General features: G+C 30.9%; 5 protein-coding genes across 8 annotated transcripts; 3 read left to right on the forward strand and 2 right to left on the reverse strand.

Annotated features, from left to right (window-relative positions):
* The first annotated feature begins 2,294 nt into the window (after positions 1 to 2,294).
* LOC108568311 (sodium-coupled monocarboxylate transporter 2-like) lies at positions 2,295 to 7,947 on the forward strand. Its single transcript, XM_017929312.1, has 11 exons — positions 2,295 to 2,568; positions 4,902 to 5,026; positions 5,239 to 5,449; positions 5,749 to 6,026; positions 6,086 to 6,308; positions 6,360 to 6,500; positions 6,557 to 6,775; positions 6,839 to 6,986; positions 7,046 to 7,168; positions 7,368 to 7,540; positions 7,598 to 7,947. Exons 2-11 carry the CDS (start codon positions 4,915 to 4,917, stop codon positions 7,908 to 7,910), a joined length of 1,941 nt encoding a protein of 646 aa, XP_017784801.1. The 5' UTR covers positions 2,295 to 2,568; positions 4,902 to 4,914; the 3' UTR covers positions 7,911 to 7,947.
* Positions 7,948 to 8,101: 154 nt separating this feature from the next.
* Positions 8,102 to 9,772, forward strand: LOC108568298 (45 kDa calcium-binding protein). Of its 2 annotated transcripts, none has more exons than XM_017929292.1 (4): positions 8,102 to 8,566; positions 8,795 to 8,925; positions 8,978 to 9,184; positions 9,235 to 9,772. In XM_017929292.1, exons 1-4 carry the CDS (start codon positions 8,241 to 8,243, stop codon positions 9,519 to 9,521), a joined length of 951 nt encoding a protein of 316 aa, XP_017784781.1. In that variant the 5' UTR covers positions 8,102 to 8,240; the 3' UTR covers positions 9,522 to 9,772. The 2 variants fall into 2 exon arrangements, with proteins under 2 accessions (XP_017784781.1, XP_017784780.1); XM_017929291.1 differs by having other exon boundaries at positions 8,669 to 8,925; positions 9,235 to 9,744.
* Positions 9,773 to 9,989: 217 nt separating this feature from the next.
* On the reverse strand, positions 9,990 to 14,510 carry LOC108568297 (putative sodium-dependent multivitamin transporter). 3 transcript variants are annotated; one of them, XM_017929289.1, is made up of 12 exons: positions 14,256 to 14,510; positions 12,553 to 12,708; positions 12,278 to 12,499; positions 12,061 to 12,217; positions 11,821 to 12,001; positions 11,494 to 11,764; positions 11,295 to 11,441; positions 11,014 to 11,238; positions 10,803 to 10,960; positions 10,542 to 10,749; positions 10,374 to 10,443; positions 9,990 to 10,137 (listed from the first exon to the last, which is right to left on the reverse strand). In XM_017929289.1, exons 2-12 carry the CDS (start codon positions 12,664 to 12,666, stop codon positions 10,130 to 10,132), a joined length of 1,761 nt encoding a protein of 586 aa, XP_017784778.1. In that variant the 5' UTR covers positions 12,667 to 12,708; positions 14,256 to 14,510; the 3' UTR covers positions 9,990 to 10,129. The 3 variants fall into 3 exon arrangements, with proteins under 3 accessions (XP_017784778.1, XP_017784776.1, XP_017784779.1); XM_017929287.1 differs by having other exon boundaries at positions 9,991 to 10,137; positions 12,553 to 12,697; XM_017929290.1 differs by lacking the exon at positions 10,374 to 10,443 and having other exon boundaries at positions 9,991 to 10,137; positions 12,553 to 12,697.
* A 2,538-nt stretch (positions 14,511 to 17,048) lies between these two features.
* On the reverse strand, positions 17,049 to 18,155 carry LOC108568300 (translationally-controlled tumor protein homolog). The gene is made up of 3 exons (XM_017929294.1): positions 18,040 to 18,155; positions 17,652 to 17,910; positions 17,049 to 17,516 (listed from the first exon to the last, which is right to left on the reverse strand). Exons 1-3 carry the CDS (start codon positions 18,065 to 18,067, stop codon positions 17,285 to 17,287), a joined length of 519 nt encoding a protein of 172 aa, XP_017784783.1. The 5' UTR covers positions 18,068 to 18,155; the 3' UTR covers positions 17,049 to 17,284.
* A 113-nt stretch (positions 18,156 to 18,268) lies between these two features.
* LOC108568299 (la protein homolog) lies at positions 18,269 to 19,613 on the forward strand. Its single transcript, XM_017929293.1, has 2 exons — positions 18,269 to 18,803; positions 18,862 to 19,613. Exons 1-2 carry the CDS (start codon positions 18,491 to 18,493, stop codon positions 19,584 to 19,586), a joined length of 1,038 nt encoding a protein of 345 aa, XP_017784782.1. The 5' UTR covers positions 18,269 to 18,490; the 3' UTR covers positions 19,587 to 19,613.
* Positions 19,614 to 22,566: the final 2,953 nt, after the last annotated feature.

Below are 22,566 nucleotides of genomic sequence, written 5' to 3' on the forward strand. Positions count from 1 at the left end.
AAAACCTTATTTGCATGAGACATCTAATTTGTTTTTCGCGCAGTCATTACAATACTATAATAAAGTTGACTCTGATATTAATATAAAAAAAGATCTTGTTTTTATTTTCAACTCAACACAGGAAAAATAATAACTATATCTCTATTTTTTTTGTTAGGAAGCAAATGATCTACGTAATAGGCCTTTCCCCTTTCCTCCTAAATAATATAATTAGATTCAATTTGCTTAAAACATGTTTTTAATGGTTTCCTTATAAACAAAGAATTTAAAATTATTAAACCAATCCGGAATTCCCATTGATTCCCATCATAATAACAACATCAACCTATATTAAATTATATTAAATAAAGATTATAATGTTTTATTATTTTATATACTATTTATTATAAAATGTTTAACATCAACAAAATTTTAGTAGGTAACTTTTATTATTATAAATAAATATTAAATATATTTCTCTACGTCAATACCTTTAAACCAGTCCGTTTTAAAACTTCAAAACAAACTAAGTTTGAATTGAGCAAAATAAAAATATATTCCAAAAAAGTAGAAAACAATTTTTCTTTTGTAAACATAAATGATCTATTTTTTTCCTTTTTCAAATCTCTGTTTGTACTGTACATTTTTATGCGGTTCTAAAACCCTTTATTTGTCCGGTTTCATATTCCCGCACTATGTGAAGAAAACTCAATATTTAATAAATTAACTGAATGTATATTATTTTGATTTATTTAAATACTCTTAATCAAAAATATTATCCATTAATGTCAACCGCGATCTTAAATTTACGAAATAAAAAAAAAATAATTACTAATTTGAAATATTATAATATGTAGTTCTGTTATTATGTAAAGTATTTATGTGATAATCTTACGATATTGCAATTATAGATAATCTTGTGATATTCGTCTGCATTTATATTTGTGGAAACGTTTTTGTTTTAGTAAAATATTGAAATATTTATATTATTTTTACTTCATATATATATTATATATTAACAACAATTCGCTAATTACATTACAAATATAAGATTCTTTCTATCTTAAATATCGATGCAATAATACTTCCACAACAGTGGAACTGAATTCATATGTATAATCTATTATTTATTCTTATAAATCCTCTTTCATCTCTATAGACACAAACAATGTTGATATCATCAACAATCTTTTCAAGGTTACGCAATTAGATCTATTCTCACCGTTCCAGTTATACTTACATATGCCAGTATTTACTAGTTAGGCTTAAACGTCAAATTATATTGTCCGTCACTACATGACGTACTGACAATCTTATTTGTATAATATGACGTGACTTCAAATTAATATAATGAGCCAGTTAATTTGAATGCATTATTTTGAAATAACAAATATAGTTAGTATTATATTTATTTTGTATCAATGCTTGTATATTTTTTTATTATTTTCATACATTAATAAATACAACAATACGTATCATTTACGTATATAAAGAAATTGTATACTATTTTTTTTAGATTTTAATTGTATTTTGTTCAATTTTCAAATAGTGCGTGATATTAATATATATAAAACACATAAAATTATAACATTCAATAAAAAATAATATAATCAAATTGAAATTTGTTTATTATTAAAGACGATGATAATTTATATGCAAAAAAACGTAAGATTAGTATTACAAATCTTTCTCACGTTACATTTCGTAATCAATAGTTATTAGTTTACATCTTTCCCGATAAAACTGGCAATTTAGATACGTATTTATCGTTCGGTTTGATCAAAATAGTTTGGGTTAAAATGGAATAAAAAAAAAATATAACGCAAATAGAGTATGAGGAAATGTAATTAAAGTGAAGGATTCGTAATTATTAGAAGAACGAATCCAAAGCAAACGTTAAAAAACATACACGCAGCCAATAATGTTTATATTCCGTCCGAATTTATATAATTATCAAATAATTATTTATCAAAAATTCGCACGAAACGTTTTTGCTTTCACAACAATCCGTTTCAAAGGTATATATATAATATGTACTATAATCTTGTTCTTATTTTAGTTTGTTTATTTCTTTAGTTTCAATATAATTAATTTGAGAAAAATATATATGTATCGTGTGCATGCATGATGATTTAAGTTTAAGACAATTATGGGAATAATTATCGCACAGTCGGATCGGCAGATCGTTGTCTGCTCGGACTGCCTGCGTTTGCCAATGGGAGATTTTGGTATCGGGCTGTTCCCCACCATTGCGGAATTAATTAAGAGTGTCCCCCCGTGGATAAGAAAAGGTATTTATTGTGGATTCAAACATTTGGAGTATCGTTTTCGTAAAAATAACTTGTCCAGATCTACTCGACACATAGCGTGCGTGCCAGTGCATCCCAGTTACTACTAGCAACCACTGTCAATTATCTAACCAACGGTTACCCACCAGTAACTCGAATGAAATACAGCAGTCGATCAAATCGGCAAATAATTCAAATCCAATTCCGCACATTCCTTGTGCATCGTAAATTTAAAATTAGAGGATAATTTTATTGGTTTTATTTTAATTTTTTTGGTTGTGATACACTTAAATAACTAACTGTAAGTATACAAATAATTGAATAACCAAAACAAATTAAATAATAAGATGTAAATTATAAACTTATTTAACTTGAAAATAAATCAAAATTTATTGTATTATATAAAATTTTAAATTAGTTTAGTTTAAATTTCTCCATTAAAAAATAAGAATTTATTATTGATAACATACTTTCTTTACACATATATAAAATTTACAATTTTAAATTTATTGCGTTATTTAAATTAATTTTTTTTTTATTGATAACAAAACATGTTGGTAAATATAAAAAACACTATAGATTTTTACGAAATATATCAATCAAACTAAAAAAAAAAATATTTAAATGTCAACAATCTTTTTTTAAGTTAATCGAATACCAATGATAATCGAAAAATGACAAAAAAAATCAGTTTCTAAAAATCAATAACATAGTTTTATTACTGATAACAAAAACATTCTTATAAATTCTTAGAAACAATTTACAAAATATAACAAAAAATTAAAAAAAAGTAACATTAATCAATTTAAATATCAACCTTTCTCGGATTTTTTATTGGTATTGAAATCCAAATGACGACAAACAATTATAAAAAAAAATATCTATAAATAAACTGCGTATCAATGTATATCTTTAGATTTTCACAGTGTTTCTTCCAATCCGATCGATTTACATACCGGTTTAAATTGGGTTCAAATTACGTATTCTTTCTATACACTATATATTTTTTTGTTGTTTGCTTTTGCTAAATATTTTAATGAGAACTGAGAGAGCCGTTAGTTGTTACATGTATTGGCGCTCGTTGATGGATGGCTGAAAGACGTTTTTGAAAGTGGTTCTTTCAATTTGTCTTTGTTTTTTTTTGCTTGTTTTTATTCATCCGCATCACAGTTTTGGTCTTTTATTTATATAAATTGTTTAAATCAATTAATAATCATTTAAAAAATTGACTCGTATCAATTTTTATAACGCTTTTACATTTTATAAAAAAAAACTTTGTGCTCTACTTTACATTTTTTTTATTAAAATACTTTCACGCATATTCATGTATTTTTAATTTTAACAAAATGTTATTCGCCAACATACTTGTTTAAATGTATATTGTGCTTTGAAACTTGTTTGTTGTCTTGTTAATTATGTTTTGGTAACTATTTTACTATTTAAAAGAATGATGAACACATAATGCAACTTCTTTTCTAATTCAGGAACTCTTTATATAACTATAATAAATTAATTGATTAATTGAAATAATGGTAGACGCAAATAATAAAACAAATAATATTATTTTTAATTTTTAACTTCAAAGTTTAGCAATCAATTAGATTGGATCACCGATGCACTTTAACAACAACTATTAGAACAAAAACAATTTACTTATTATCCCACAAAATATTCATAAATATATTCTGTATTCTGATTATTAGTATAACTAAAAAAATGTAGTTATTATTAATACATTTTGCCATATATTTTCAAGACTTGTGATTTATATAGTTAATAATGATGAACATTCAACATATAAATTATGTGCATTGCTTTATTATTTGAATCTATTGTAGTAGTTCTATGCGTTCTCTTTTAATTAATCACTTGAATTAGAGTGCGTTAAATTTATCAGCTGATATTTGCTTATTAAAACAACGATTAAACGTTTCATTGAACCCATTTAAACTGTCAAGAATTAAAAATTCAAATAAAACATACAATTAACAATTAAAACAGTTCTATAAAATTCTTAGTACCAAACAAAATTCCTCAACTAATTTAGTGCGTATTATCAAGACACCAATAGGAAAACAATACAAAAGTCATGGAATGTAATGGGATTTTATGTGTTTAGTTAAGTCGAACTATTCGAGGACTATTATAAATTATAACCATAACAAGGACATATCAATCAAACTACAAGTTTCTAATAATCGATTTATTAATATCTTAATATTCGGCAGTCTAAAGCAACGCGCTAAGTAGTTAGAACAACAATAAAGTATTAAAGGAATAGGAAATTACAATGTCAATGCTATGTCTTCATTTTGCGTCCCTGATCTTGAAATCAAGTAACCAAATTGTATTTGAATGAATTCGCAGGGACGTCAAGCAAATTTTAACAAAAATCAGAAATTTCATGTCATTGTTTAATTTTTACATTCTGTATATGTGGATGTATACCATTAGTTCCGGTGGTATTATGTAATGCGGTGTATAATTAAAATATAATGAGGAGCACGCGAGCTTCTGCCTATAAACAGAAACATGTGCCATACAAAACACTTCAACGAATGATAATTTGATCAATTTGCATAGGAAATCTTACCGGAAAATCATCGATTTATTATGTGTCCTTTTTATTTGCAGCCATTCCACAACGATGATTAAATTTACGGCAGATAAAAGTAGATTACTCTGCCTCACGTTGATTCTGCTGATCCACAATCCTGTTCTTGGAGCGCTTAATGATTCCAACGTTGTATCAACTGAAGGTAATGATCCCTGCGAACCACTGTTTTGTGAATTTAATTAAATAAGTTCAACGGTCAAGGTTTTAATAGAAAATAATTCTAAATTATTATTTTTTTATTTAAATGGATGCAGCATATGTAATATGGTATTAATTAAATTACTATTCGTGTATCGATGATGATGATATGAGTGTCATCGAAAATATTACAGTATTTATTTGTATATATTTTAGATTCAATTGATCAATGCGTCGATGGACATTCGGTCATTAAGAACTCGTTCTCATGGGCCGACTATGTGGTCCTTGCCGGAATGCTGGTAATATCCTGTGGCATCGGCGTCTTCTATGGATTCTTTGGGGATAAGCAAACCACGAGCAGCGATTTCCTTCTTGGAGGAAGTTCGATGGGCACATTCCCGATGGCGATGTCGTTGGCTGCCAGGTTCGTGCCTCCATCTCCTAATTCTTTCTCCCCGTTCGTTTTTCATTCCGGAATTTTAATTGATTCTTCTCGCCTGACGTCAAGTGGGAATTAAATAAATTGTGAATTTTAGAGCGCAGGAATCGTTCGGATTCGGTTCAGGCCAGAGCTGTCTGGTTTGAACTTGTTCTGCTTTCGGACACTCACACTCACATATACATGCACACATGTTGTGCAATTAACGTCGGGCTTCCAGATTTTACCCATTCCGAAAAATATGGATTATTGAGCAACGATGATTAACCTGTTTGTGTTTGCAGCTTCATTACGGCCATCGAACTTCTCGGGAATCCGGCGGAAATGTACTTTCATGGAAGTCAGTACTGGATGATATGCCTGGCTTTCATCTTGGTAGTTCCGTTGACATCGAAATTCTATCTTCCTGTTTACATGAAGCTCCGTTTGACCAGCACCTTCGAATACCTGCAGCTCAGGTTTAGCCCGAATACTCGTTACTTGGCCAGTGGCCTCTACATCTTGCAGATGGTTCTTTACACGAGCGTCGCTGTTTATGCCCCGGCCCTAGCTTTAAGTCGCGGTAAAATATGACACCTATGATTAACAAATTGTTTACTTACCAAATCGAATATTTTGCAGTTACCGGATTGAACGTATATTTGGCCGTATCTGTGGTATACGTAGTCTGCATATTTTACGCGTCGCAAGGCGGAATGAAGGCTGTAATTATGACGGACACTTTCCAAGCAGGAGTGTTACTCGGTTCGATTCTGCTCATCGTTTATTTTGGGGAAAAATTTGTCGGAGGCGCCGGTGTCATCTGGTCTCAGAACTACAACACCGAACGTTTGGAACTTTTCGAGTACGTTAAAACATTCTCATCATATCCGATGTATTAATACTTGCATTTTAGCATGAACCCCAACCCAACAATTCGCCACAGCTTTTGGTCCGTCGTCTTAGGAGGTACTTTCTATTGGATGACAATGTTCTGTTCGAATCAAGCGTCAATTCAAAAATATATGTCTGTTGAACGCATTTCTCAAGTTAGAAAGTTAGATTTTACAGCCACCAAATAAATTAGTCAAATTACAATGCTTTTAATTTTAGGGCTCTGTGGTTTTCGTGCTTTGGATTAATTTTAATTTACACCATCAATTTTTATACGGGTATGATCATGGTGGCGCATTACCGCAATTGCGATCCTCTTCTAGCTGGAGATATCGAAGCCTCCGATCAGATCTTACCGCTCTACGTGATTTCCGAAATGGGTCATCTCAAAGGAATGACCGGTTTCTTTGTTGCTGGAATTTTTGCCGCTAGCTTGGGGTATGTCTGACTGATATTGAGCGTGTCAAATATAAATTATTAACACGATTAGTGCACTTGCAGTACGGTAGCCTCGGCTTTGAATAGTTTAGCCGCGGTGACCTGTCAGGATTTCGTTACCGGAGCTTTCGGTATAAACATGCCGGATTCCAAAGGAGCTTTATGGGCCAAATGGATTTCCATTGGATACGGAGCATTAAGTTTTGCTTTGGTAATATTAGTAATTTATTGATTGATATAATTATTTTTGTTTCTTCTCTTTGATTTTAGGTGTTCGTAGTTGAACAACTTGGTAGCGTTATGCAAGTCGCTATTAGTTTTAATGGAATGGTCGGAGGAGTCACCTTAGGCTTATTCTCTTTAGGCATGTTCTTCCCTTGGGCTAATTCAAAAGTAAATATCATATACAATGACCTTCATTTAATAACAAGATTAACTAGTTATTTCTATTTCATAGAACATTGATGAAGTAGTCATCATTAAGCTAAAGATAATAATTCAACAATATTAATAATATTAATAATAATTTCATCAAATATATAATTACCTAAATGCATATAATTTAACAAGTGTAATATGAAATGTTTTTAAGGGAGCGATAGTTGGATCTATTGTATCGATGGCATTAATAGTATGGATGGGATTAGGACAACAAATCGCGATAGCCAGTGGAAACCTTTCTGAAGATTCAAAACCCAGCAGCACTGAACAATGCCCATGTCTGAATGCCACCATTATTCCAGAAGCTTTAGTTCAAAGTCACGAGTATGTTGCACATTTAATATCCATTGTTTAAAGTTTCATTAACTAATGATATTTCAGATCTGAAGTTTTCTTCTTATACCGAATTTCCTTCTTATGGTATTCCGCAATCGGATTCATGGTAACTCTAATTGTTGGAGTCATTACATCTGTCCTGACTGGATGTACGGATCCGCAGGAAGTTGACGCAGATTTAATTTCCCCGCCAATTCAGGACTTCTTGGCCTCCCTACCGAAGTGCATTAGGAACAAATTGAATCTACCACCAAAGCAAAGCAAACAAAGCAAGGACATAGGACTTAAAGGGGTTTTGAATGCATCACTAGATATAAGCGACGAAGCTGAGAAGCCAAACGGCGTTATACCAGTGTGATTATTTATTATTTATACATATATATATTTTAGTTATTACACAGTATTATTACTATTTTTTGTAAATAAACGAATTTAATTGAAGATTCCTTAAGTGTTGTTTTATATCAAATGCATCGAAGACTTTCACCGCTCTTGTTTAGTCACTTTCATTTCTTGTAAAGGTGGCGCCACTCGATGGTGACCTATAGAAGCTTCAAGAAATTCGATTTTCCAATGCGACTCGCCGCGTCGAGATGTAACACACTTTAATCCTATTTTCTGCAATCTCCCCATAAAACTATGTGATTTTTTGAAGTGATATTAAATATAGTGATTAAAGAGAAACATAATGAACAAGAGCAGCCTAACCATATGCCATAGATGGTCCTTCACAGTGCCAATACTCTGCTACATATTGTTTTTCATTATGATCTGGACACTTTCCGTACCTTTAAAGCCCAACATCCGCATCGAAATACCAAACGATACACCCATGGAATTGAAGAGAGGCGTCGAGGACACCTTCGAGATACGTATGAAAAACAGTAACTTTAACTCAGATAAGAATGCAGAAGATAATTTGCTCAACGAAAAGAATGAATACTTAATAAATGTCAATAACAAAGAAAATATAAACAAGGATCAAACAGAAATATTGGAAGATGTATTCAAAAAGTAAGTACATTTTATATATTTATCAAATTTCTAATCAAATGAAACAGTATGTTTACTTTTTATAGTATTATTTATAGTTTTCTGACTATATTACTCTTGTAGGGCTGACAAAAATAAAAATGGAAAGTTGGATACTAGAGAACTATCTGAATGGATTAGAATGAAAATCATTGAACATATAACGTCAGCTGTAAGCAATAACTATGGTCTTTTCTCGTTAATTGACAGGAATCCTAAAAACGGAGTAGTGTCGTGGAAGGAGTACCACAGTTATTTTCTAAAAAAGCGCGGATTCAGTAAGAAATATGTTAAAAACCACGACGAAAAACGGCACAAAGGATTAGAAAGATCTCTAAAAGGTTTGAAAATGCAACACATTTAAAGTTCTAAATAAGAAATACTTGTTTTCAGAACAAATTATGAGAGATAAAGCGTCGTGGATGGAAGCTGCAAGAACCAACCCCGATACGCTAACAGTTGATGAATTCCTGACCTTCACACATCCCGAATCGAGTGCCACGAATCAGTTGGCACTTGTCGATGACCTTTACGACAAATTCGATAGAGACGGCGATGAATTGTTGACGGAAGACGAATTTGCCATTTTGCAAACCGAAGGTAAACAACCCGTACGATTACATCAAACGATTCGAAGAACTCGTTTTTAGGTGAAGAAGAGACTGTAATAGTACGTCAAGATGAAAAGGAAAGACGCTCCGAATTCCGGAAGAGCATAGATTTAAACGGAGACGGCAAAGCTGATCGTAGGGAATTATTGCACTACGTCGCTCCGCAAAGTCCACGACACAGTGAACACGAAGCCGAAGCCCTTCTTGCCCTTGCAGACAACGATCAGGACAATATGATATCATTGGATGAAATCCTGGCCCATCCGAATCTATTCCTAAAATCGAAAATGGTTGACACCGCCAGGAGTTTTCACGACGAATTCTAACTCCTAAAAGTCTGAAATGTACATATGAATTAGTCAATTGTATAACGACTGTGACATGCTCTCTAATTTAGTGAATCGCTCCTTTCTTAACATGTAATTCATTGCTCAGCACTGATTCCCGAATTGCTGCCATTTTCTCAGTAGTAAAGATTAATATATTTTCAAACAAACAAAATATTCTATATTGTATATAAAAGAAAAATTAAAGTAATAGGTAGTATATTTTGATGTTTAGTACATTTTAAATAGATACTTATACTGGTTCACATTGTTACCAATTTCGATTTAGATACATTTTGTAAATAAAGCTGAACATAAATAAAAACCCATTCGTTTATTTGCTTTTTCTAACAAAATAAATAATGTAACAACATTTATAAAACGTTTTTTTCAAATATAAAAATATTTGAGATTTAGAAAAAAAATCTTAAATATATAAACAGTATATTTGATCTTGTATGGAAGACGTTGATTCAAAAAAAAACTCAACAATTTTTCTAAAAACAATAAGTAAAAATTAAACAAAATTACATTTTAAATCTTCGTATCTATATCTAAGGTATCACTAACAAGATTGATTCTCACTGTTTCTAGTTTACTCAAGCATTTTATCCATCTGAAAGTGAGAAAAACATCAATTAATTCAAGAAATTTCAAGGATTCTATCAATTAGAATGAGTTTAATGGTATTAGAGGATAAGTAATCGCTCATGTTTAGTAATGATTTCACTCTGTAAAACGTTGACTTATTTGATTATAATAGGCAACCAACAATACAACCTGCAAACACTATATTTTTAAAAAGCCATGTGATTGAAGACAAAAGACGTTCAACATATAGTGGAAACCAACCTGGGAAATCTACAATTTGTCCTCGGTGATTAAAATTATCTTCCTCTTTTGAAATTGTAGCTATTTTCGTCTGTGACGTAAAAGATTTTAATTTGTGCATAGAAATATATACAAATGGAAATAGTATAACACTAAACGTGTTTATACATATATTTATATATAACTTACCTCGTGCATTTTTAAGTTTTTGTCGTATTGTTTTTCCAATTTCCTAGCAAGTGGTGGTATGAATAAATTGGGATCCATCGTTGCGGGATCCTGGGCTCCGCATATTTGGTTCACTATGTAACTACTTAAGTAACCAACAACACACGTGACTATTAATCCCATAACGCCGCGATATAAGTAAGATACTCGGTACAGCCAAAAGTATTCACTGAAATATATCATATTAATTTAAGTTTTTATTATAAAGCATAAATGACATACCCATCATCTTGATATTCAGGCATACAAGTTGCTGTTGCATTCAGATAATCAGGACAGCCCATAACGGTCATGGGGAGTATCTTATCTTTAGGTTTTGGTTCTCCATAAGCCATCCACAAAGCTATAGATATTCCAGAAATTAATCCAGTCAGAGCACCCTAAAAAAATGAGACATGATAATATTAAATTTTCATAACAAATCTAATATTACCTTTTGATTAGCAGTAGTGGTAAACATTCCTAATGAGAATAATCCAAGAAGTGGACCTCCGATTACACCAAAAATAGTTAACGAGGCTTGAAGGACTCCCCCGAGAAATTGCGCCATGAATGCAACCGCTATACTTACAATTCCGTAACTTAAAGCTATAAATTTGGTGCGGATATTTATTGCCTTATCGGGTAAATCTGTTTTCCAAATCTTCTTATATAAAGGCTAAACAAATAAAAGAATGATGTTACAATTATGTTACAGTTATAAAATTATATTACTTTGTAGTAATCTTCTATTGTGACTGCTGCTAAACTGTTCAATGAAGCTGATATTGATGACAAGGCTGCGCTGAAAATACCAGCTACAAAGAGTCCGGCAAGTCCAGGTATATGTCCCATGGTGTCAATGACATAATACGGCATTAGCTAAAATGTATTATTATTAATTATAAGTATTTCCTAAAATTAAATTAATTACCTGATCACGGTTGGTAATTTGTTTTGCGCATACCGGATCGCAATCATGGTATTTTGAATAAATCGCTAAACCTGCAAATGAGGTACTTAAACTAAGCAGCGTCAGGATAGGCCAGTTGAGCCACAGTGCCGTTTGCGCTGATTTAAGACTTTTGACTGTTAAGTATCTTTGGACCTGAGTTTGATTCACAGCATATAATGATAAAAACGTAACGCCTCCTCCTATTATCAAGGTAAACCAGGAGTGTCTTTCAGTTGGATCTATACTGAAACTAAACAAAGCAACAAATGTTAACATTACGAAATATTACAGTAGCGTTTTAAGTACTTTAGGAGTTCTGTGCGTCTTCCTTGAGTTGCTAGCTCCCAAATGCCATCTATCCCAACATCCATGGAGGCGCAAATAATTATACTAAATACGGCGGCGAACATGAGCAGAGATTGGAACACATCCGTCATCAGAACGGCTTTCATACCTCCAATCGTTGAATAAAATGTACATACTATTCCTATATTAAAAAATAACAAAATTGAAAATATTGAAAACAGTAGGTAGAGTAAATCTTACCAACAGATAAAATGGCAGCCAATTGGCTAATTCCTGTCACTGCCTCTAAAGCTATGGCGGGTGCATACAAGGCTACACCCATGTACAGAACCATTTGGGTTGTGTAAACTAAGGATGCAGCCAAGCGGCAAGCATTTCCAAACCTCTTCTCCAAATACTAAAAGTGTATTAGTCATTAAATACATTCTACAGATATTTATAATTATATTAAAAGCACCTCGTAAGCACTTGTGGCTTGTAACCTAAAGAAAACTGGAAGATATAAATACGCTGCTATCGGCGTGAAAATGCCGTACGAGATGTTAATGACGATGAATTGAAGGCCAAAAGTATAATTCTCACTGGATACACCAAGTAACGTAATAGAAGACATAAATGATGCCATCAACGAGAATGCAACTGGCATCACCGGCATATTTTTATCAGCCAATAAATATTCCTAAAAAATTATAATTGAACTACTAATTATTAAGAATATATAGTGAATGATACCTGAACAGTTTTCTGTTTTCCTCCAGTAAATCTATAATACACTCCAATACCGGAAGAAATAAGCAGCACCAGCAACAGGACAACATAGTCCCAGGTGCCAAAAAGTCCGATCATCTTGAGATTCTTTGAGGATATGTCAATTCATCTGTAACAAAACTACGCGTTGTGTAATTCAATTAACAGTTGATGCTTTTGTGTCAAATGCATATACGATTTAATTAACATGATTTTTAATTAACATCTTACACAACAGAAAAGCGACGATGCTATCTTTACGATGTTTAATTCCCGGTTAAATCCTTATTAAGTCTTAATTATGCTAAACTAATGAAAACAAAAATAATAATGATTTTCACTTATTTTAAACTCAATAATGGATTAACTTTCTTTGCGCACATAATAAACCTTGACACGGAATCGCTGTTTAGATAAAGCAACGGATTCCCACAGGAGACTGTTTACTCAACATGAATCAACAACATTTTGATAGCACTAAAGTTTTTTTTTACCGTTGATGATATTTATCTTGCAAACGATAAATGTATTCTAAGGGTTAGTTGAATATACGTAATGTCTGCAGTAACGACCTTTGAATTGATTAGCGGCTGACTTCCAATTCTCAGACTTCAACTAATACTCATCATGCCACTTATTTCGTTCAATAAGCAACTCGACAATAGGATGTCTGGTGTCGGATATCCTCTAAATTATTTGCATAAACACGTTTTTAATTTTAAGGCTAATGACCTTCAAGTAAACATCATTAACGTGCCATATTCGACATAATTATATAATAATATATAAAGTACAATGTTCCGTTAATCATTTTTTATATAAACGAAGAGAAATAATATTTTATAATAAAATAAAACAATGAAATTAGAAAATTTCCTATTTCTACTTTATTAAGATATGTAACGTAATTATTTGCTATTGTATTAATGCTATAAAACTTGTTGAATTGTGTAATAAAAAAAAGTAAGTACATAAAGTTTTGCAGATTATATTTGTTACAATGGTGTGGAAAATTTATTTAACGCGAAAAGCATTCGTTATCCGATTAGAACAATTAAAATATTTTAGGACCAACATTAAAATATACACAAGCAGAATAAGTAAAAAAAACATATATATTTGTGTAGTTATAGCCATTTAATAAAATTATTAATGTCAACACAAATTACATTCATAAATAATGCATTTATTTGTTTAGCTGTAAATCGATAGGTCGGTTGTCTTTGATATTTAATGACCACTTTCTGTCAACCTCATGATACCTTAAACGTAAATGATATGACATTGACGAGTGACCTGTAGATTCCAGATTTTTTTCAAAGGGTATTTAGCTATTAGTTACGATGGATCAATGTTTGAATGAATCATATAATCATGAAATTAAATAGAATTTAATGAATTAAAATAGAATATAATTAACGAAATACTAGATTATTGATTAAAACATAATTTTTCATATAAACATTTTCGATGTTGGTAAAATGCGAAACCAAATAATTTGATGTAATAAGTAATAGAACAGAAGAAGGTATAATATGCGCGCCAAAATTAAAGAAATAGAGTATCCACGTGAAAGTTTTGAAAGGAGTTGAGCAACTGGTTTTTATTTATAATGTCCTGATTTAAATCCGAGGTCGCAAATTGGTTTGCAGAATGTTAGGTTAGGTGAAGAAGCCACTGGACTTTACCTTGCGTAATGTTGTCGATTTGATGATGAACAATCGATCGGCATTCCCTTTAGAAGGGAAAGGATGAAAACACACGCCACCCTACGAGCTGCGCGGTGCTTTTATCCTGCGACTCCACACAGAACAGATACGCGTGTCGACTGTCCTGCGTTCAAAAACTGTACGAATACAAGAAAAATAGCACGAACACGCGCTACGACTGCGCTTACAATTATATAAATCCAGCACAAACAATTATTCAACTGGTTCTCATTGAAGCGCGTCTCGTTGCTCATTGATTTAGCCAACATTCTTCGGCTAATTCATAACAATTTACTCGTTAATCTTCGTATATATTCTAATCGAGAACAACGTACACACTAGATCTACGTACAAAGTTAAATACTACATCGCAATTACAATCGATCCTTCATATCATCGCTTACGGAAGATATCAAAGATCAAAAGGAATATTTTCAAATTTGCGCTCAATAGTGCAACCGGAAACACGTGGCTATCTCATTTTTCTTGCATCTGCCAAATAGCATGCGCTAAACCAGTATTTGTCAATCAGTTGGACGCAAATTGTTTACAAATCATCTCAGATTTAATATTACAACCAAATTAAATATGATTTGTTATAAATTACTACCTTACAACACAAAATGAATGAATCGCAGATAAATGTAGTTAGGCTCTTCTAATGCCAAAATATTCTTATTAAAAGAAACACATTTAACTTATAGAAAAATAATATATAACATTTTGTCTGTCATCAAAATACGTAATCAATAATAACGATTACATCGGGTTGTTTGGGTTATCAGGTAAAGTGATTCATTTATTTGCCAACTATGTTCTTTCATTTAATGTATACATGTTGGACAATTAATTAAATTAAGTTGAGCTAAGTCTACGTACTTTTAGGGTAACATTTTAGTTACTACACTGGTTACCAGTAGCCAATGTTATCAGCCATATATTGATATATGCGTTAATTATGTACATTTTCAACCTTTTTCTAACAAAGACTAGAACCTAGAATAAGAAAAAAGTTGACAAAATTTCTACAATTAATAAATTTTTTGAAGAATGTTTAGCAAAAGATCTGTACAGCCATACCTCTGTTAACGTTACCTTTGATAAAAAAAAATCCACGGTGTAATGAAATCCGCAATTTTCCGGAAAACATGATAGATCTTGGAAAAAAGTCTAAGAAATTATGAAATGAAGTTTAGCACAAAATATGGTCGGAATAAATAAGTAAAAAATAAATTTATTAAATGCAGAAGATGGTTTTTCTATAAAATATTTTGAAAATATTATTAGCAACGAAGACAACAAAAGTAAAGAAACAATTAAAGATATTCCTGCCGAACAGAAAAATTAAAAGGTTGATGTTGAAAATGTAAGTTAACTATTTATTTAATATTTTTTTCTTTGATTGAAAAAAATAACGTTTTTCATTTTCTTTAAGAGGGAAATAGTATTTGAAAATTGAAATAATTTCGTGGAACACATCGTATTCATTTGAATGTAAAAGTTAGGGAGAAGCAGTTCGCGAAGAAGTAGAAAGTAAATTTCCGTCATGTTAAAAATTTGCTCATATATTTTAAAATTTCATTCAATTAAACGACATATATTATTTCGAATGAGTTAAAACTATCCTAATTAGAGAATATTAAATACGTATTTACCTCAACAATACGACATAAATATGAAATTGTTTATTTGTGTTCCATGATCATTCTGTATTATATAAATAAATTGTTTCAAATAGCTTTACAATGCAAATTAAAATACTATATTATGTTGTACTGTACATATATATTAAGTAACATGTGTGTTGCAGTTGTTTGTTGCTTACTATATAGTCACAACATATAAAAACTACATGAAAGTGAAAATTGCTGAACGTGTTTATAATGCAAATAGAGTTCATTGTACCAAAATGTCATCCTACTATTTCACGATTTGTATTCATGACTAGTTATTATTGGAATGCACTTAAATATAGTATTCAATGAAATTAATGTATCAATAATACTAAATTAATATACTATATCACAAAAAATATTTTCTAATTTGCAAAGACTAAAGTTTCATGATAACAAATACATTTATAAACAATCATTTTAATATTCATTAATATTTAATAATACAACTGAATACTTGTGTTTAAATTATAATTTTCGATTGAGTCCTACATTCAAATGGGAGTGGTTCAATATACAATTAACTTCAGTTGCATACAGCAGAATCCTGTAAAATTATTAGTAATTCAAACAATGACATAATCAAGATCTTTTATTCCAATATCAAATGTAGGCGGTAGCTGGCAAAATTGTGCTTGACACAAACCAAGTGAATGGAGTGGAGGTTTAATAAAAGAAAAAGAATATCAAATGTAAAATCAGTTTTTATAATCAGCGTATAGAGAAATTGTAAAAAAAATAAGTTCTCATACATAAAAAAAAACTAAATAAAAATTATAATTTTCAAATATGTACACTAAAATCTACTTAACTATAGAGAAAGTGAATGTTTCTTTATATTGAATTTAATGTATTTAAAATCTTCGACCATTTATTCAATATTGTTATGGATGTTTAATTAAGCTTCTAATATTGAGGTTATTATTTTAGTTATATAAATAAATATTTTAAATGTAAGACTGACTATAAATACACATACTAGAATATCAATATATGTAAATATCTCAGATAAATAATATAATCTTTTAAAGTCACACAATGATTATAATATTCAATACAAAATGTTGGAAAGGAATATAAAAGAATATATATAAGAAAATAAATTTAAAAAAATTGTATTTATTCACAGCTGTTGTTCATATAATGGAAATTAATCCATATTAAAAACGTTCAAAATGAGATGTTCGTAAAATTTTGCAATAGAATTACATGAGTGTACACGTTACAAGTTGTTAATATTCAACAGACCAAAGAACATAAATAAATTGCAAAAATATATATATAAATATGTAGATGGGGCCGATAAATAAATTGAAGAAATAGTAATTAATTGAACTAGAATTTCTCTTCATCTAAACCATGTTTGAAGAACATCATGACTGGAATTTGACCTCCTTCTACATCACGGTACTCCATAAGGCCAACCATACCTTCAATTTCCATGGATTCTCCAGTGAAAAATTGCAATTCCTTAAACCTGCCTAAGATGTCTTTCATAACTTTGTTCATGTTGGTCTTAAACACATCTACTTGGTCTGGGTTTGTTTCTTCCAATTTAGCTACAAGCCTAATAAAAAGAAAGAACAATTATTAGTTTTGTTTCAAGTATACTCATCAGTCATACATATGAAACATATGTTTGCCAACTTGGCACCACAAATGTTTAATATTATGACAGTTGAATTGACGTTTCAGGACTTACTTCTTCATGTAATCCTTGAGGTAAACTGTGTACGATTTCTTGTCACCGAAAGCGTATGTTTCACACAATCTGTGGTTCAAGACGATGTCGACACCAGTTTCAACTGCTTCATCGGTGCCTTCAGTCTCTTCTTCAGCAGACGGGTTGAAGCCCGCAATTGAGATGTCTCCGTGTTTACGGGAAACCAATTTTCCGTAAACTTCATAGAGTACCTCATCGACGAGTTTCATTTTGTAGGAGTCGGAGAACATCTCGTCACCTTAAAATAATACAGTACAGCAATTAGTATATAGGTCATAATTGCAGGTTAAGTATAATTATATATATGCAAGATGGACGAAAAATAGAGTTGAAAAGACATAAAATAAGAAAAATTAATTATATTTACCAGTGAATTTATCTTTGTAGATCCTCATTTTGTTAGATGTTCTTAAATTTCACCAATGGCACCGAATACAACCGTATGGCACTGAGGCTAACCGGAAAAAGGCCTTGTGGATTACTAACATTGCACCTCATCATGTTTCCTGCAACTTTGCAAAATAAAATTCCCTAGATATCACCTCAATTCTGTCTATTAATCAATAACATAATCAGTTAAAAAAATAAACTATTATATCTACAATTATCTCTGCTCTCTTAATCTCTCTAATTAATTATTACATAATCATATTTGTCAAAGGCACATTAAATTAGTAATGTTCCTAACTTTGTAATTTTCTGTTATTCTGTTGGTATCTTGCGAGCGTGGGGGTTGACGCTGTACTTAACCAACACGTGTTTTGTATGCCGCATTTCAGTTCGAGTTTTTCGTTTATAGACAACAATTTACTAGCAAAATGGCAAGTGACTTGGAAAAGAAAATTATTAACCAGATCGAGTATTATTTCGGAGACATTAACTTACCACGTGATAAGTTTTTGATAGAGAAAATTAAAGAAGATGAGGGTTGGGTAACTATTGAAGTTTTACTCACATTTAAAAGATTGGCTGCACTCTCCAATGAAGAAGAAGTTATAGCTGGTGCTATCGAGAAATCTGAAAACAAATTGGTTTGTGTCAGTGAAGATAAGAAAAAGGTCAGGAGGAATCCAGATTTGCCAGCCCCAGAATTAAATGAAGAACGTAAACAAGAGTTGATGAAAAGAACTGGTAAGCTTTTTTATTCTATTCCCAAATGCATTTCTATTCAATGTTTATTTTGTTATAGCTTATGCCAAAGGTTTCCCTCTTGATGAAACATTAGATGCTATTAGGACTTTCCTAGATGAACATGGTCCAGTTGAAACTTGCTTGAAGCGCAACTATTTGGATAAAATTGCCAAAGAACACAAATTCAAAGGATCTTGCTTCATTATCTTTAAAGATGTTGAACAGTGCAAGAAATTTGTTGAAGCAGAAACCATTAAATATAAAGAAGTTGAGTTGATCCGCAAAATGCAAGCTGATTATTATGAACAAAAGAAAACTGAAATTGAAGAGAGAAGAAATAAGAAGGGCAAAAAGAACAAGGATGAAGCAAAAGAAATCAAAGTTAACCCTGTTGCGGTTGGATCAGTCTTGTTTTTCTCAGGTATCAAGGAAGACCAAACTGTAACAAGGGAGATCATCCGTGCTAAAGTTGAGGAATTATGCAAATCAGAAATTGCATTCATTGATTATAACAAGGGACAAACAGAAGGTTACATTAGATTTACCTCTGAGAATGCTGGAAATGATTTCCACAAAACTTTGGAGGAAGGTAATTTGGATCTTGGTGAGGCCAAGATTGTCTTCAAAACTTTGGATGCTACACAAGAAGAAGAATATAATGTTAAACATGCAAATGATGTCAAGGAAAGAAGGAACAAGAATAAATATAGGAAACCAGGAAAGTTTAATAACAGAAAACGCAAAGGAAACTTTTCCAATGACAGTCCAAGATCCAAGAAATAATTTATTTAATAAATTTTATTTAACTGAGTAATGTTATAAGTTAAATTCTATATTATATTGTAAGTTTTATTTTGACTTGAAGAAATATATTGACTCATTTTTAATAATAATTGTGTTGTTAATACCGCTTCTTAGCCTATATGTTTTAAATATATATTAAATTTGAATATTTTTTAATATATGTAAAAACATATTTAATTTGTGTATTCTATTTAATATGCATAGAAGTAAATAAACAACATTTTCGTGTTATTGGGATAATTACTTCCTTAATGCTGACGTTGCAAAGTCACTCGATTCATTGGACCATTGTAATTAATATATATGTTGATAATTACTTCGATACAACTATTCATACTTGATAATTTACAGTGGCGTAGCAATCGGGGGTGCAAAGTACATGTGCTCACGAAGCAAGTCATATGATGCAAATAAGAAGTTGCTCTAAAATAAAATTTGCTCGGGTTTCCAAATTCAAGTTTGCACAGGGCTCCTAATTTATGTTAATCTGGAGCCTAAAATTTGGTCCACGAAGCGTTACTTAAAATTACTGAACTTCTCATGAATATTTCAGTTTCTTAGAAAAGTGGATGCCAAAACGAAATTACATATTTAAAATATTAGGTCAGAATGATTTTGGGTTTATATAATACCTATAGCATAAGACATTGCTAATTTTTGTTGTTTTATTATTTTTATTTTGTATATAAATATTATGTCCAGAGCAGAAAGATTGCGACATTTTATTTAACTTTGTCTCAAAATTATTATAATTTTCCTAAAAAAAATTGAGTTAATTCTTATTCAAATATTTGAGGGACCTAGAAAACCTGTGTCCGAAGGGACCAAAAAAAATCTTGCTACTTTTTTTTAGGCGATATTTTTGTAAAGTTTACATACATGCGTGGGGTCTAACAACAATTCGTTAACTAGGCGTTAATTCTGAAAAAACAAAAGTTGTTTGTCAATTTGTTAAAGTCCTACTATATTTTATGTAAAATTTCAGGAAGATCGGTAGAAGTTCCATCACAAATACAGCAATAAATTTTTTTTGTCATTCTCTTGGGATTTCGATGTTAACTCAAGTCTATACAAATTTTCCAGGAATGCCAAAATGCATATGGAGTGAATGCATCATCCCTTGCGACTATTTCCAAGTGGTTTCAAAGATTTCAGACCGGATATTTTTCAGTGTAGGATGAACCTCATGAAGCTCACCCGAAATTTTCGAAGGTAAAAGTTGTCGAAGATCCAAAAATGACACAGAAAATTGTAGTTGATAAACTGTGCTTGAATGCCATAGCTTTGTCGCAAATATTAAATCACACTTGGGCTACACGAAGAAATCCGCTCGATTTTTAAATGACGACCAAATAAAGTCACGTTTTGCCGAATATTTCTTGGAAAATTTTGTAAATGGAGATTATAGCACCTTTAGGAAAATCGTAACAGGTCATGAATATTCTTCTATAAATACGACTCGGAAACCAAGCAGCAGTCTGTATGGCAGCAGTGGTATGGAGCGCAGAAGGTGCAAATCCCCCCAGTTAAAGCAAGACAAAAGTTATTAACGGGGCAAAAGTCGTAGCTGTTATCTCACTAGAAACTGGTCAAACAGTAACTATTAAGTAATGTACAGAAACTTGCTTACCACAAATTTTAAAAAATTTGTTGGAAAACCAGAAAAAAGGAGAACTTACTTTTTACATCACGATCATTTGCTCATGAAATTTGCACAGCACCTTATTCTATCGACCCCGCCTTGCGATGTCTTACTGTTTCCGAAAAAAAAATAACGAAAGAGTCTTCAGTTTCAATAATTAATGCATTTAATGTCAAACTTGGAAAGCTCCAATACGTCAATTTTGAGGAATGTTAAGTGAGTCATTGTTGTTAAATTTTTTTGCTCGTTAAGCTCGTTTCACAGTATATTTTAACATGAAAATTGATGAAACAATGATTAAGTTTATGAAATGATAAAAAATCATGGAATTTTCTATTCAAAACTCATCGGATTCCAAATGATTGTATAATTTGAAGCACTTGAATTTTATTTATTTTATATAATAATAATAAACCTTCTTGTATTGAGTTATATTACTCGTAAAACGTAGACTAACATTGCACCTTCTTAATAGTAAATAACGCAGAAGTATACTACAATTGTAAATAACTAAAATAAAAATTACAGATAATCGATATCAAATACCTATTATTATTGGTGAAAAACTGATAGAAAATAATAATATAGATATCATTACATTTTTAATGAAATGAGGATTAAGCAACGCTGCTCAAGTACAAAAAAAAACAATTGTATACAACATTCTTTTATGACCATCGCCAAATTTCTGCTATCCTATTCTTATTTAATAATATTATATTAGGTAAAGTTATTATTAACATATATGGATCTCAGCCTGCGGCATCCATGGTCAAGGTCGAAAAACTACATTAAAAGTATTGCAGTTACATCTCATATGTAAATGTATGATTCGATAATAAAAATAAAAAAATATAGAAAGAATTCAAATATTTGGTTGTAGGATATAATCCAGATAGTCTTAAAATAAACAATATTAAGAAACAATACAAACATTTAAAAGGCATGATAAATCTGTTTTATTTTTGTCTGTTTCTCTAAATAACTGTCATATATTTGAAATAAAATTGCACATTTCGAAACGATTTTCTTAAAGTTTTATTTGTATGTAAGCGCTAAATGATTTTTTTTTGATAAAATTACAAATATAATACAATATACAAGATTTTTATTCACTTTGAAATCATTCTCAAAAAATAAAACATCTGAAAATAACTTGGCGATAAGAAATGTTTATACATTTCAAAGCGTATTCATTTAATAATTATGGATATGAATAAAGTCACATATAATAAATAACTAAAAAGAATAAAAATAACAAAGTGATAAGTACAAACATGCACATACAATATTTAATAAGTTATGTGGCCTTGTTGC

This window comes from Nicrophorus vespilloides, unplaced genomic scaffold, assembly GCF_001412225.1.
Source record: "Nicrophorus vespilloides isolate i.1.1-1 unplaced genomic scaffold, Nicve_v1.0, whole genome shotgun sequence".
Classification (NCBI taxonomy): Eukaryota; Metazoa; Arthropoda; class Insecta; order Coleoptera; family Silphidae; genus Nicrophorus; species Nicrophorus vespilloides.

Excerpts from the sequence above, each read along its gene's own strand:
- LOC108568300 (XM_017929294.1), bottom strand. The coding sequence starts at position 18,067 with ATGAGGATCTACAAAGATAAATTCACTG. Across the intron at positions 17,911-18,039 it reads CTACAAAGATAAATTCACTG|GTGACGAGATGTTCTCCGAC; the intron begins GTAAATATAATT and ends TATTATTTTAAG. Across the intron at positions 17,517-17,651 it reads CTCAAGGATTACATGAAGAA|GCTTGTAGCTAAATTGGAAG; the intron begins GTAAGTCCTGAA and ends TCTTTTTATTAG.
- LOC108568297 (XM_017929289.1), bottom strand. The coding sequence starts at position 12,666 with ATGATCGGACTTTTTGGCACCTGGGACTATGTTGTCCTGTTGCTGGTG. Across the intron at positions 12,002-12,060 it reads GGCTGCCATTTTATCTGTTG|GAATAGTATGTACATTTTAT; the intron begins GTAAGATTTACT and ends TTTTTAATATAG. Across the intron at positions 10,750-10,802 it reads CCTGAATATCAAGATGATGG|TGAATACTTTTGGCTGTACC; the intron begins GTATGTCATTTA and ends GATATATTTCAG.
- LOC108568299 (XM_017929293.1), top strand. The coding sequence starts at position 18,491 with ATGGCAAGTGACTTGGAAAAGAAAATTATTAACCAGATCGAGTATTAT. Across the intron at positions 18,804-18,861 it reads AGAGTTGATGAAAAGAACTG|CTTATGCCAAAGGTTTCCCT; the intron begins GTAAGCTTTTTT and ends ATTTTGTTATAG.
- LOC108568311 (XM_017929312.1), top strand. The coding sequence starts at position 4,915 with ATGATTAAATTTACGGCAGATAAAAGTAGATTACTCTGCCTCACGTTG. Across the intron at positions 7,169-7,367 it reads TCCCTTGGGCTAATTCAAAA|GGAGCGATAGTTGGATCTAT; the intron begins GTAAATATCATA and ends AATGTTTTTAAG. Across the intron at positions 7,541-7,597 it reads GCTTTAGTTCAAAGTCACGA|ATCTGAAGTTTTCTTCTTAT; the intron begins GTATGTTGCACA and ends ATGATATTTCAG.
- LOC108568298 (XM_017929291.1), top strand. The coding sequence starts at position 8,241 with ATGAACAAGAGCAGCCTAACCATATGCCATAGATGGTCCTTCACAGTG. Across the intron at positions 8,926-8,977 it reads ATTAGAAAGATCTCTAAAAG|AACAAATTATGAGAGATAAA; the intron begins GTTTGAAAATGC and ends ACTTGTTTTCAG. Across the intron at positions 9,185-9,234 it reads TGCCATTTTGCAAACCGAAG|GTGAAGAAGAGACTGTAATA; the intron begins GTAAACAACCCG and ends ACTCGTTTTTAG.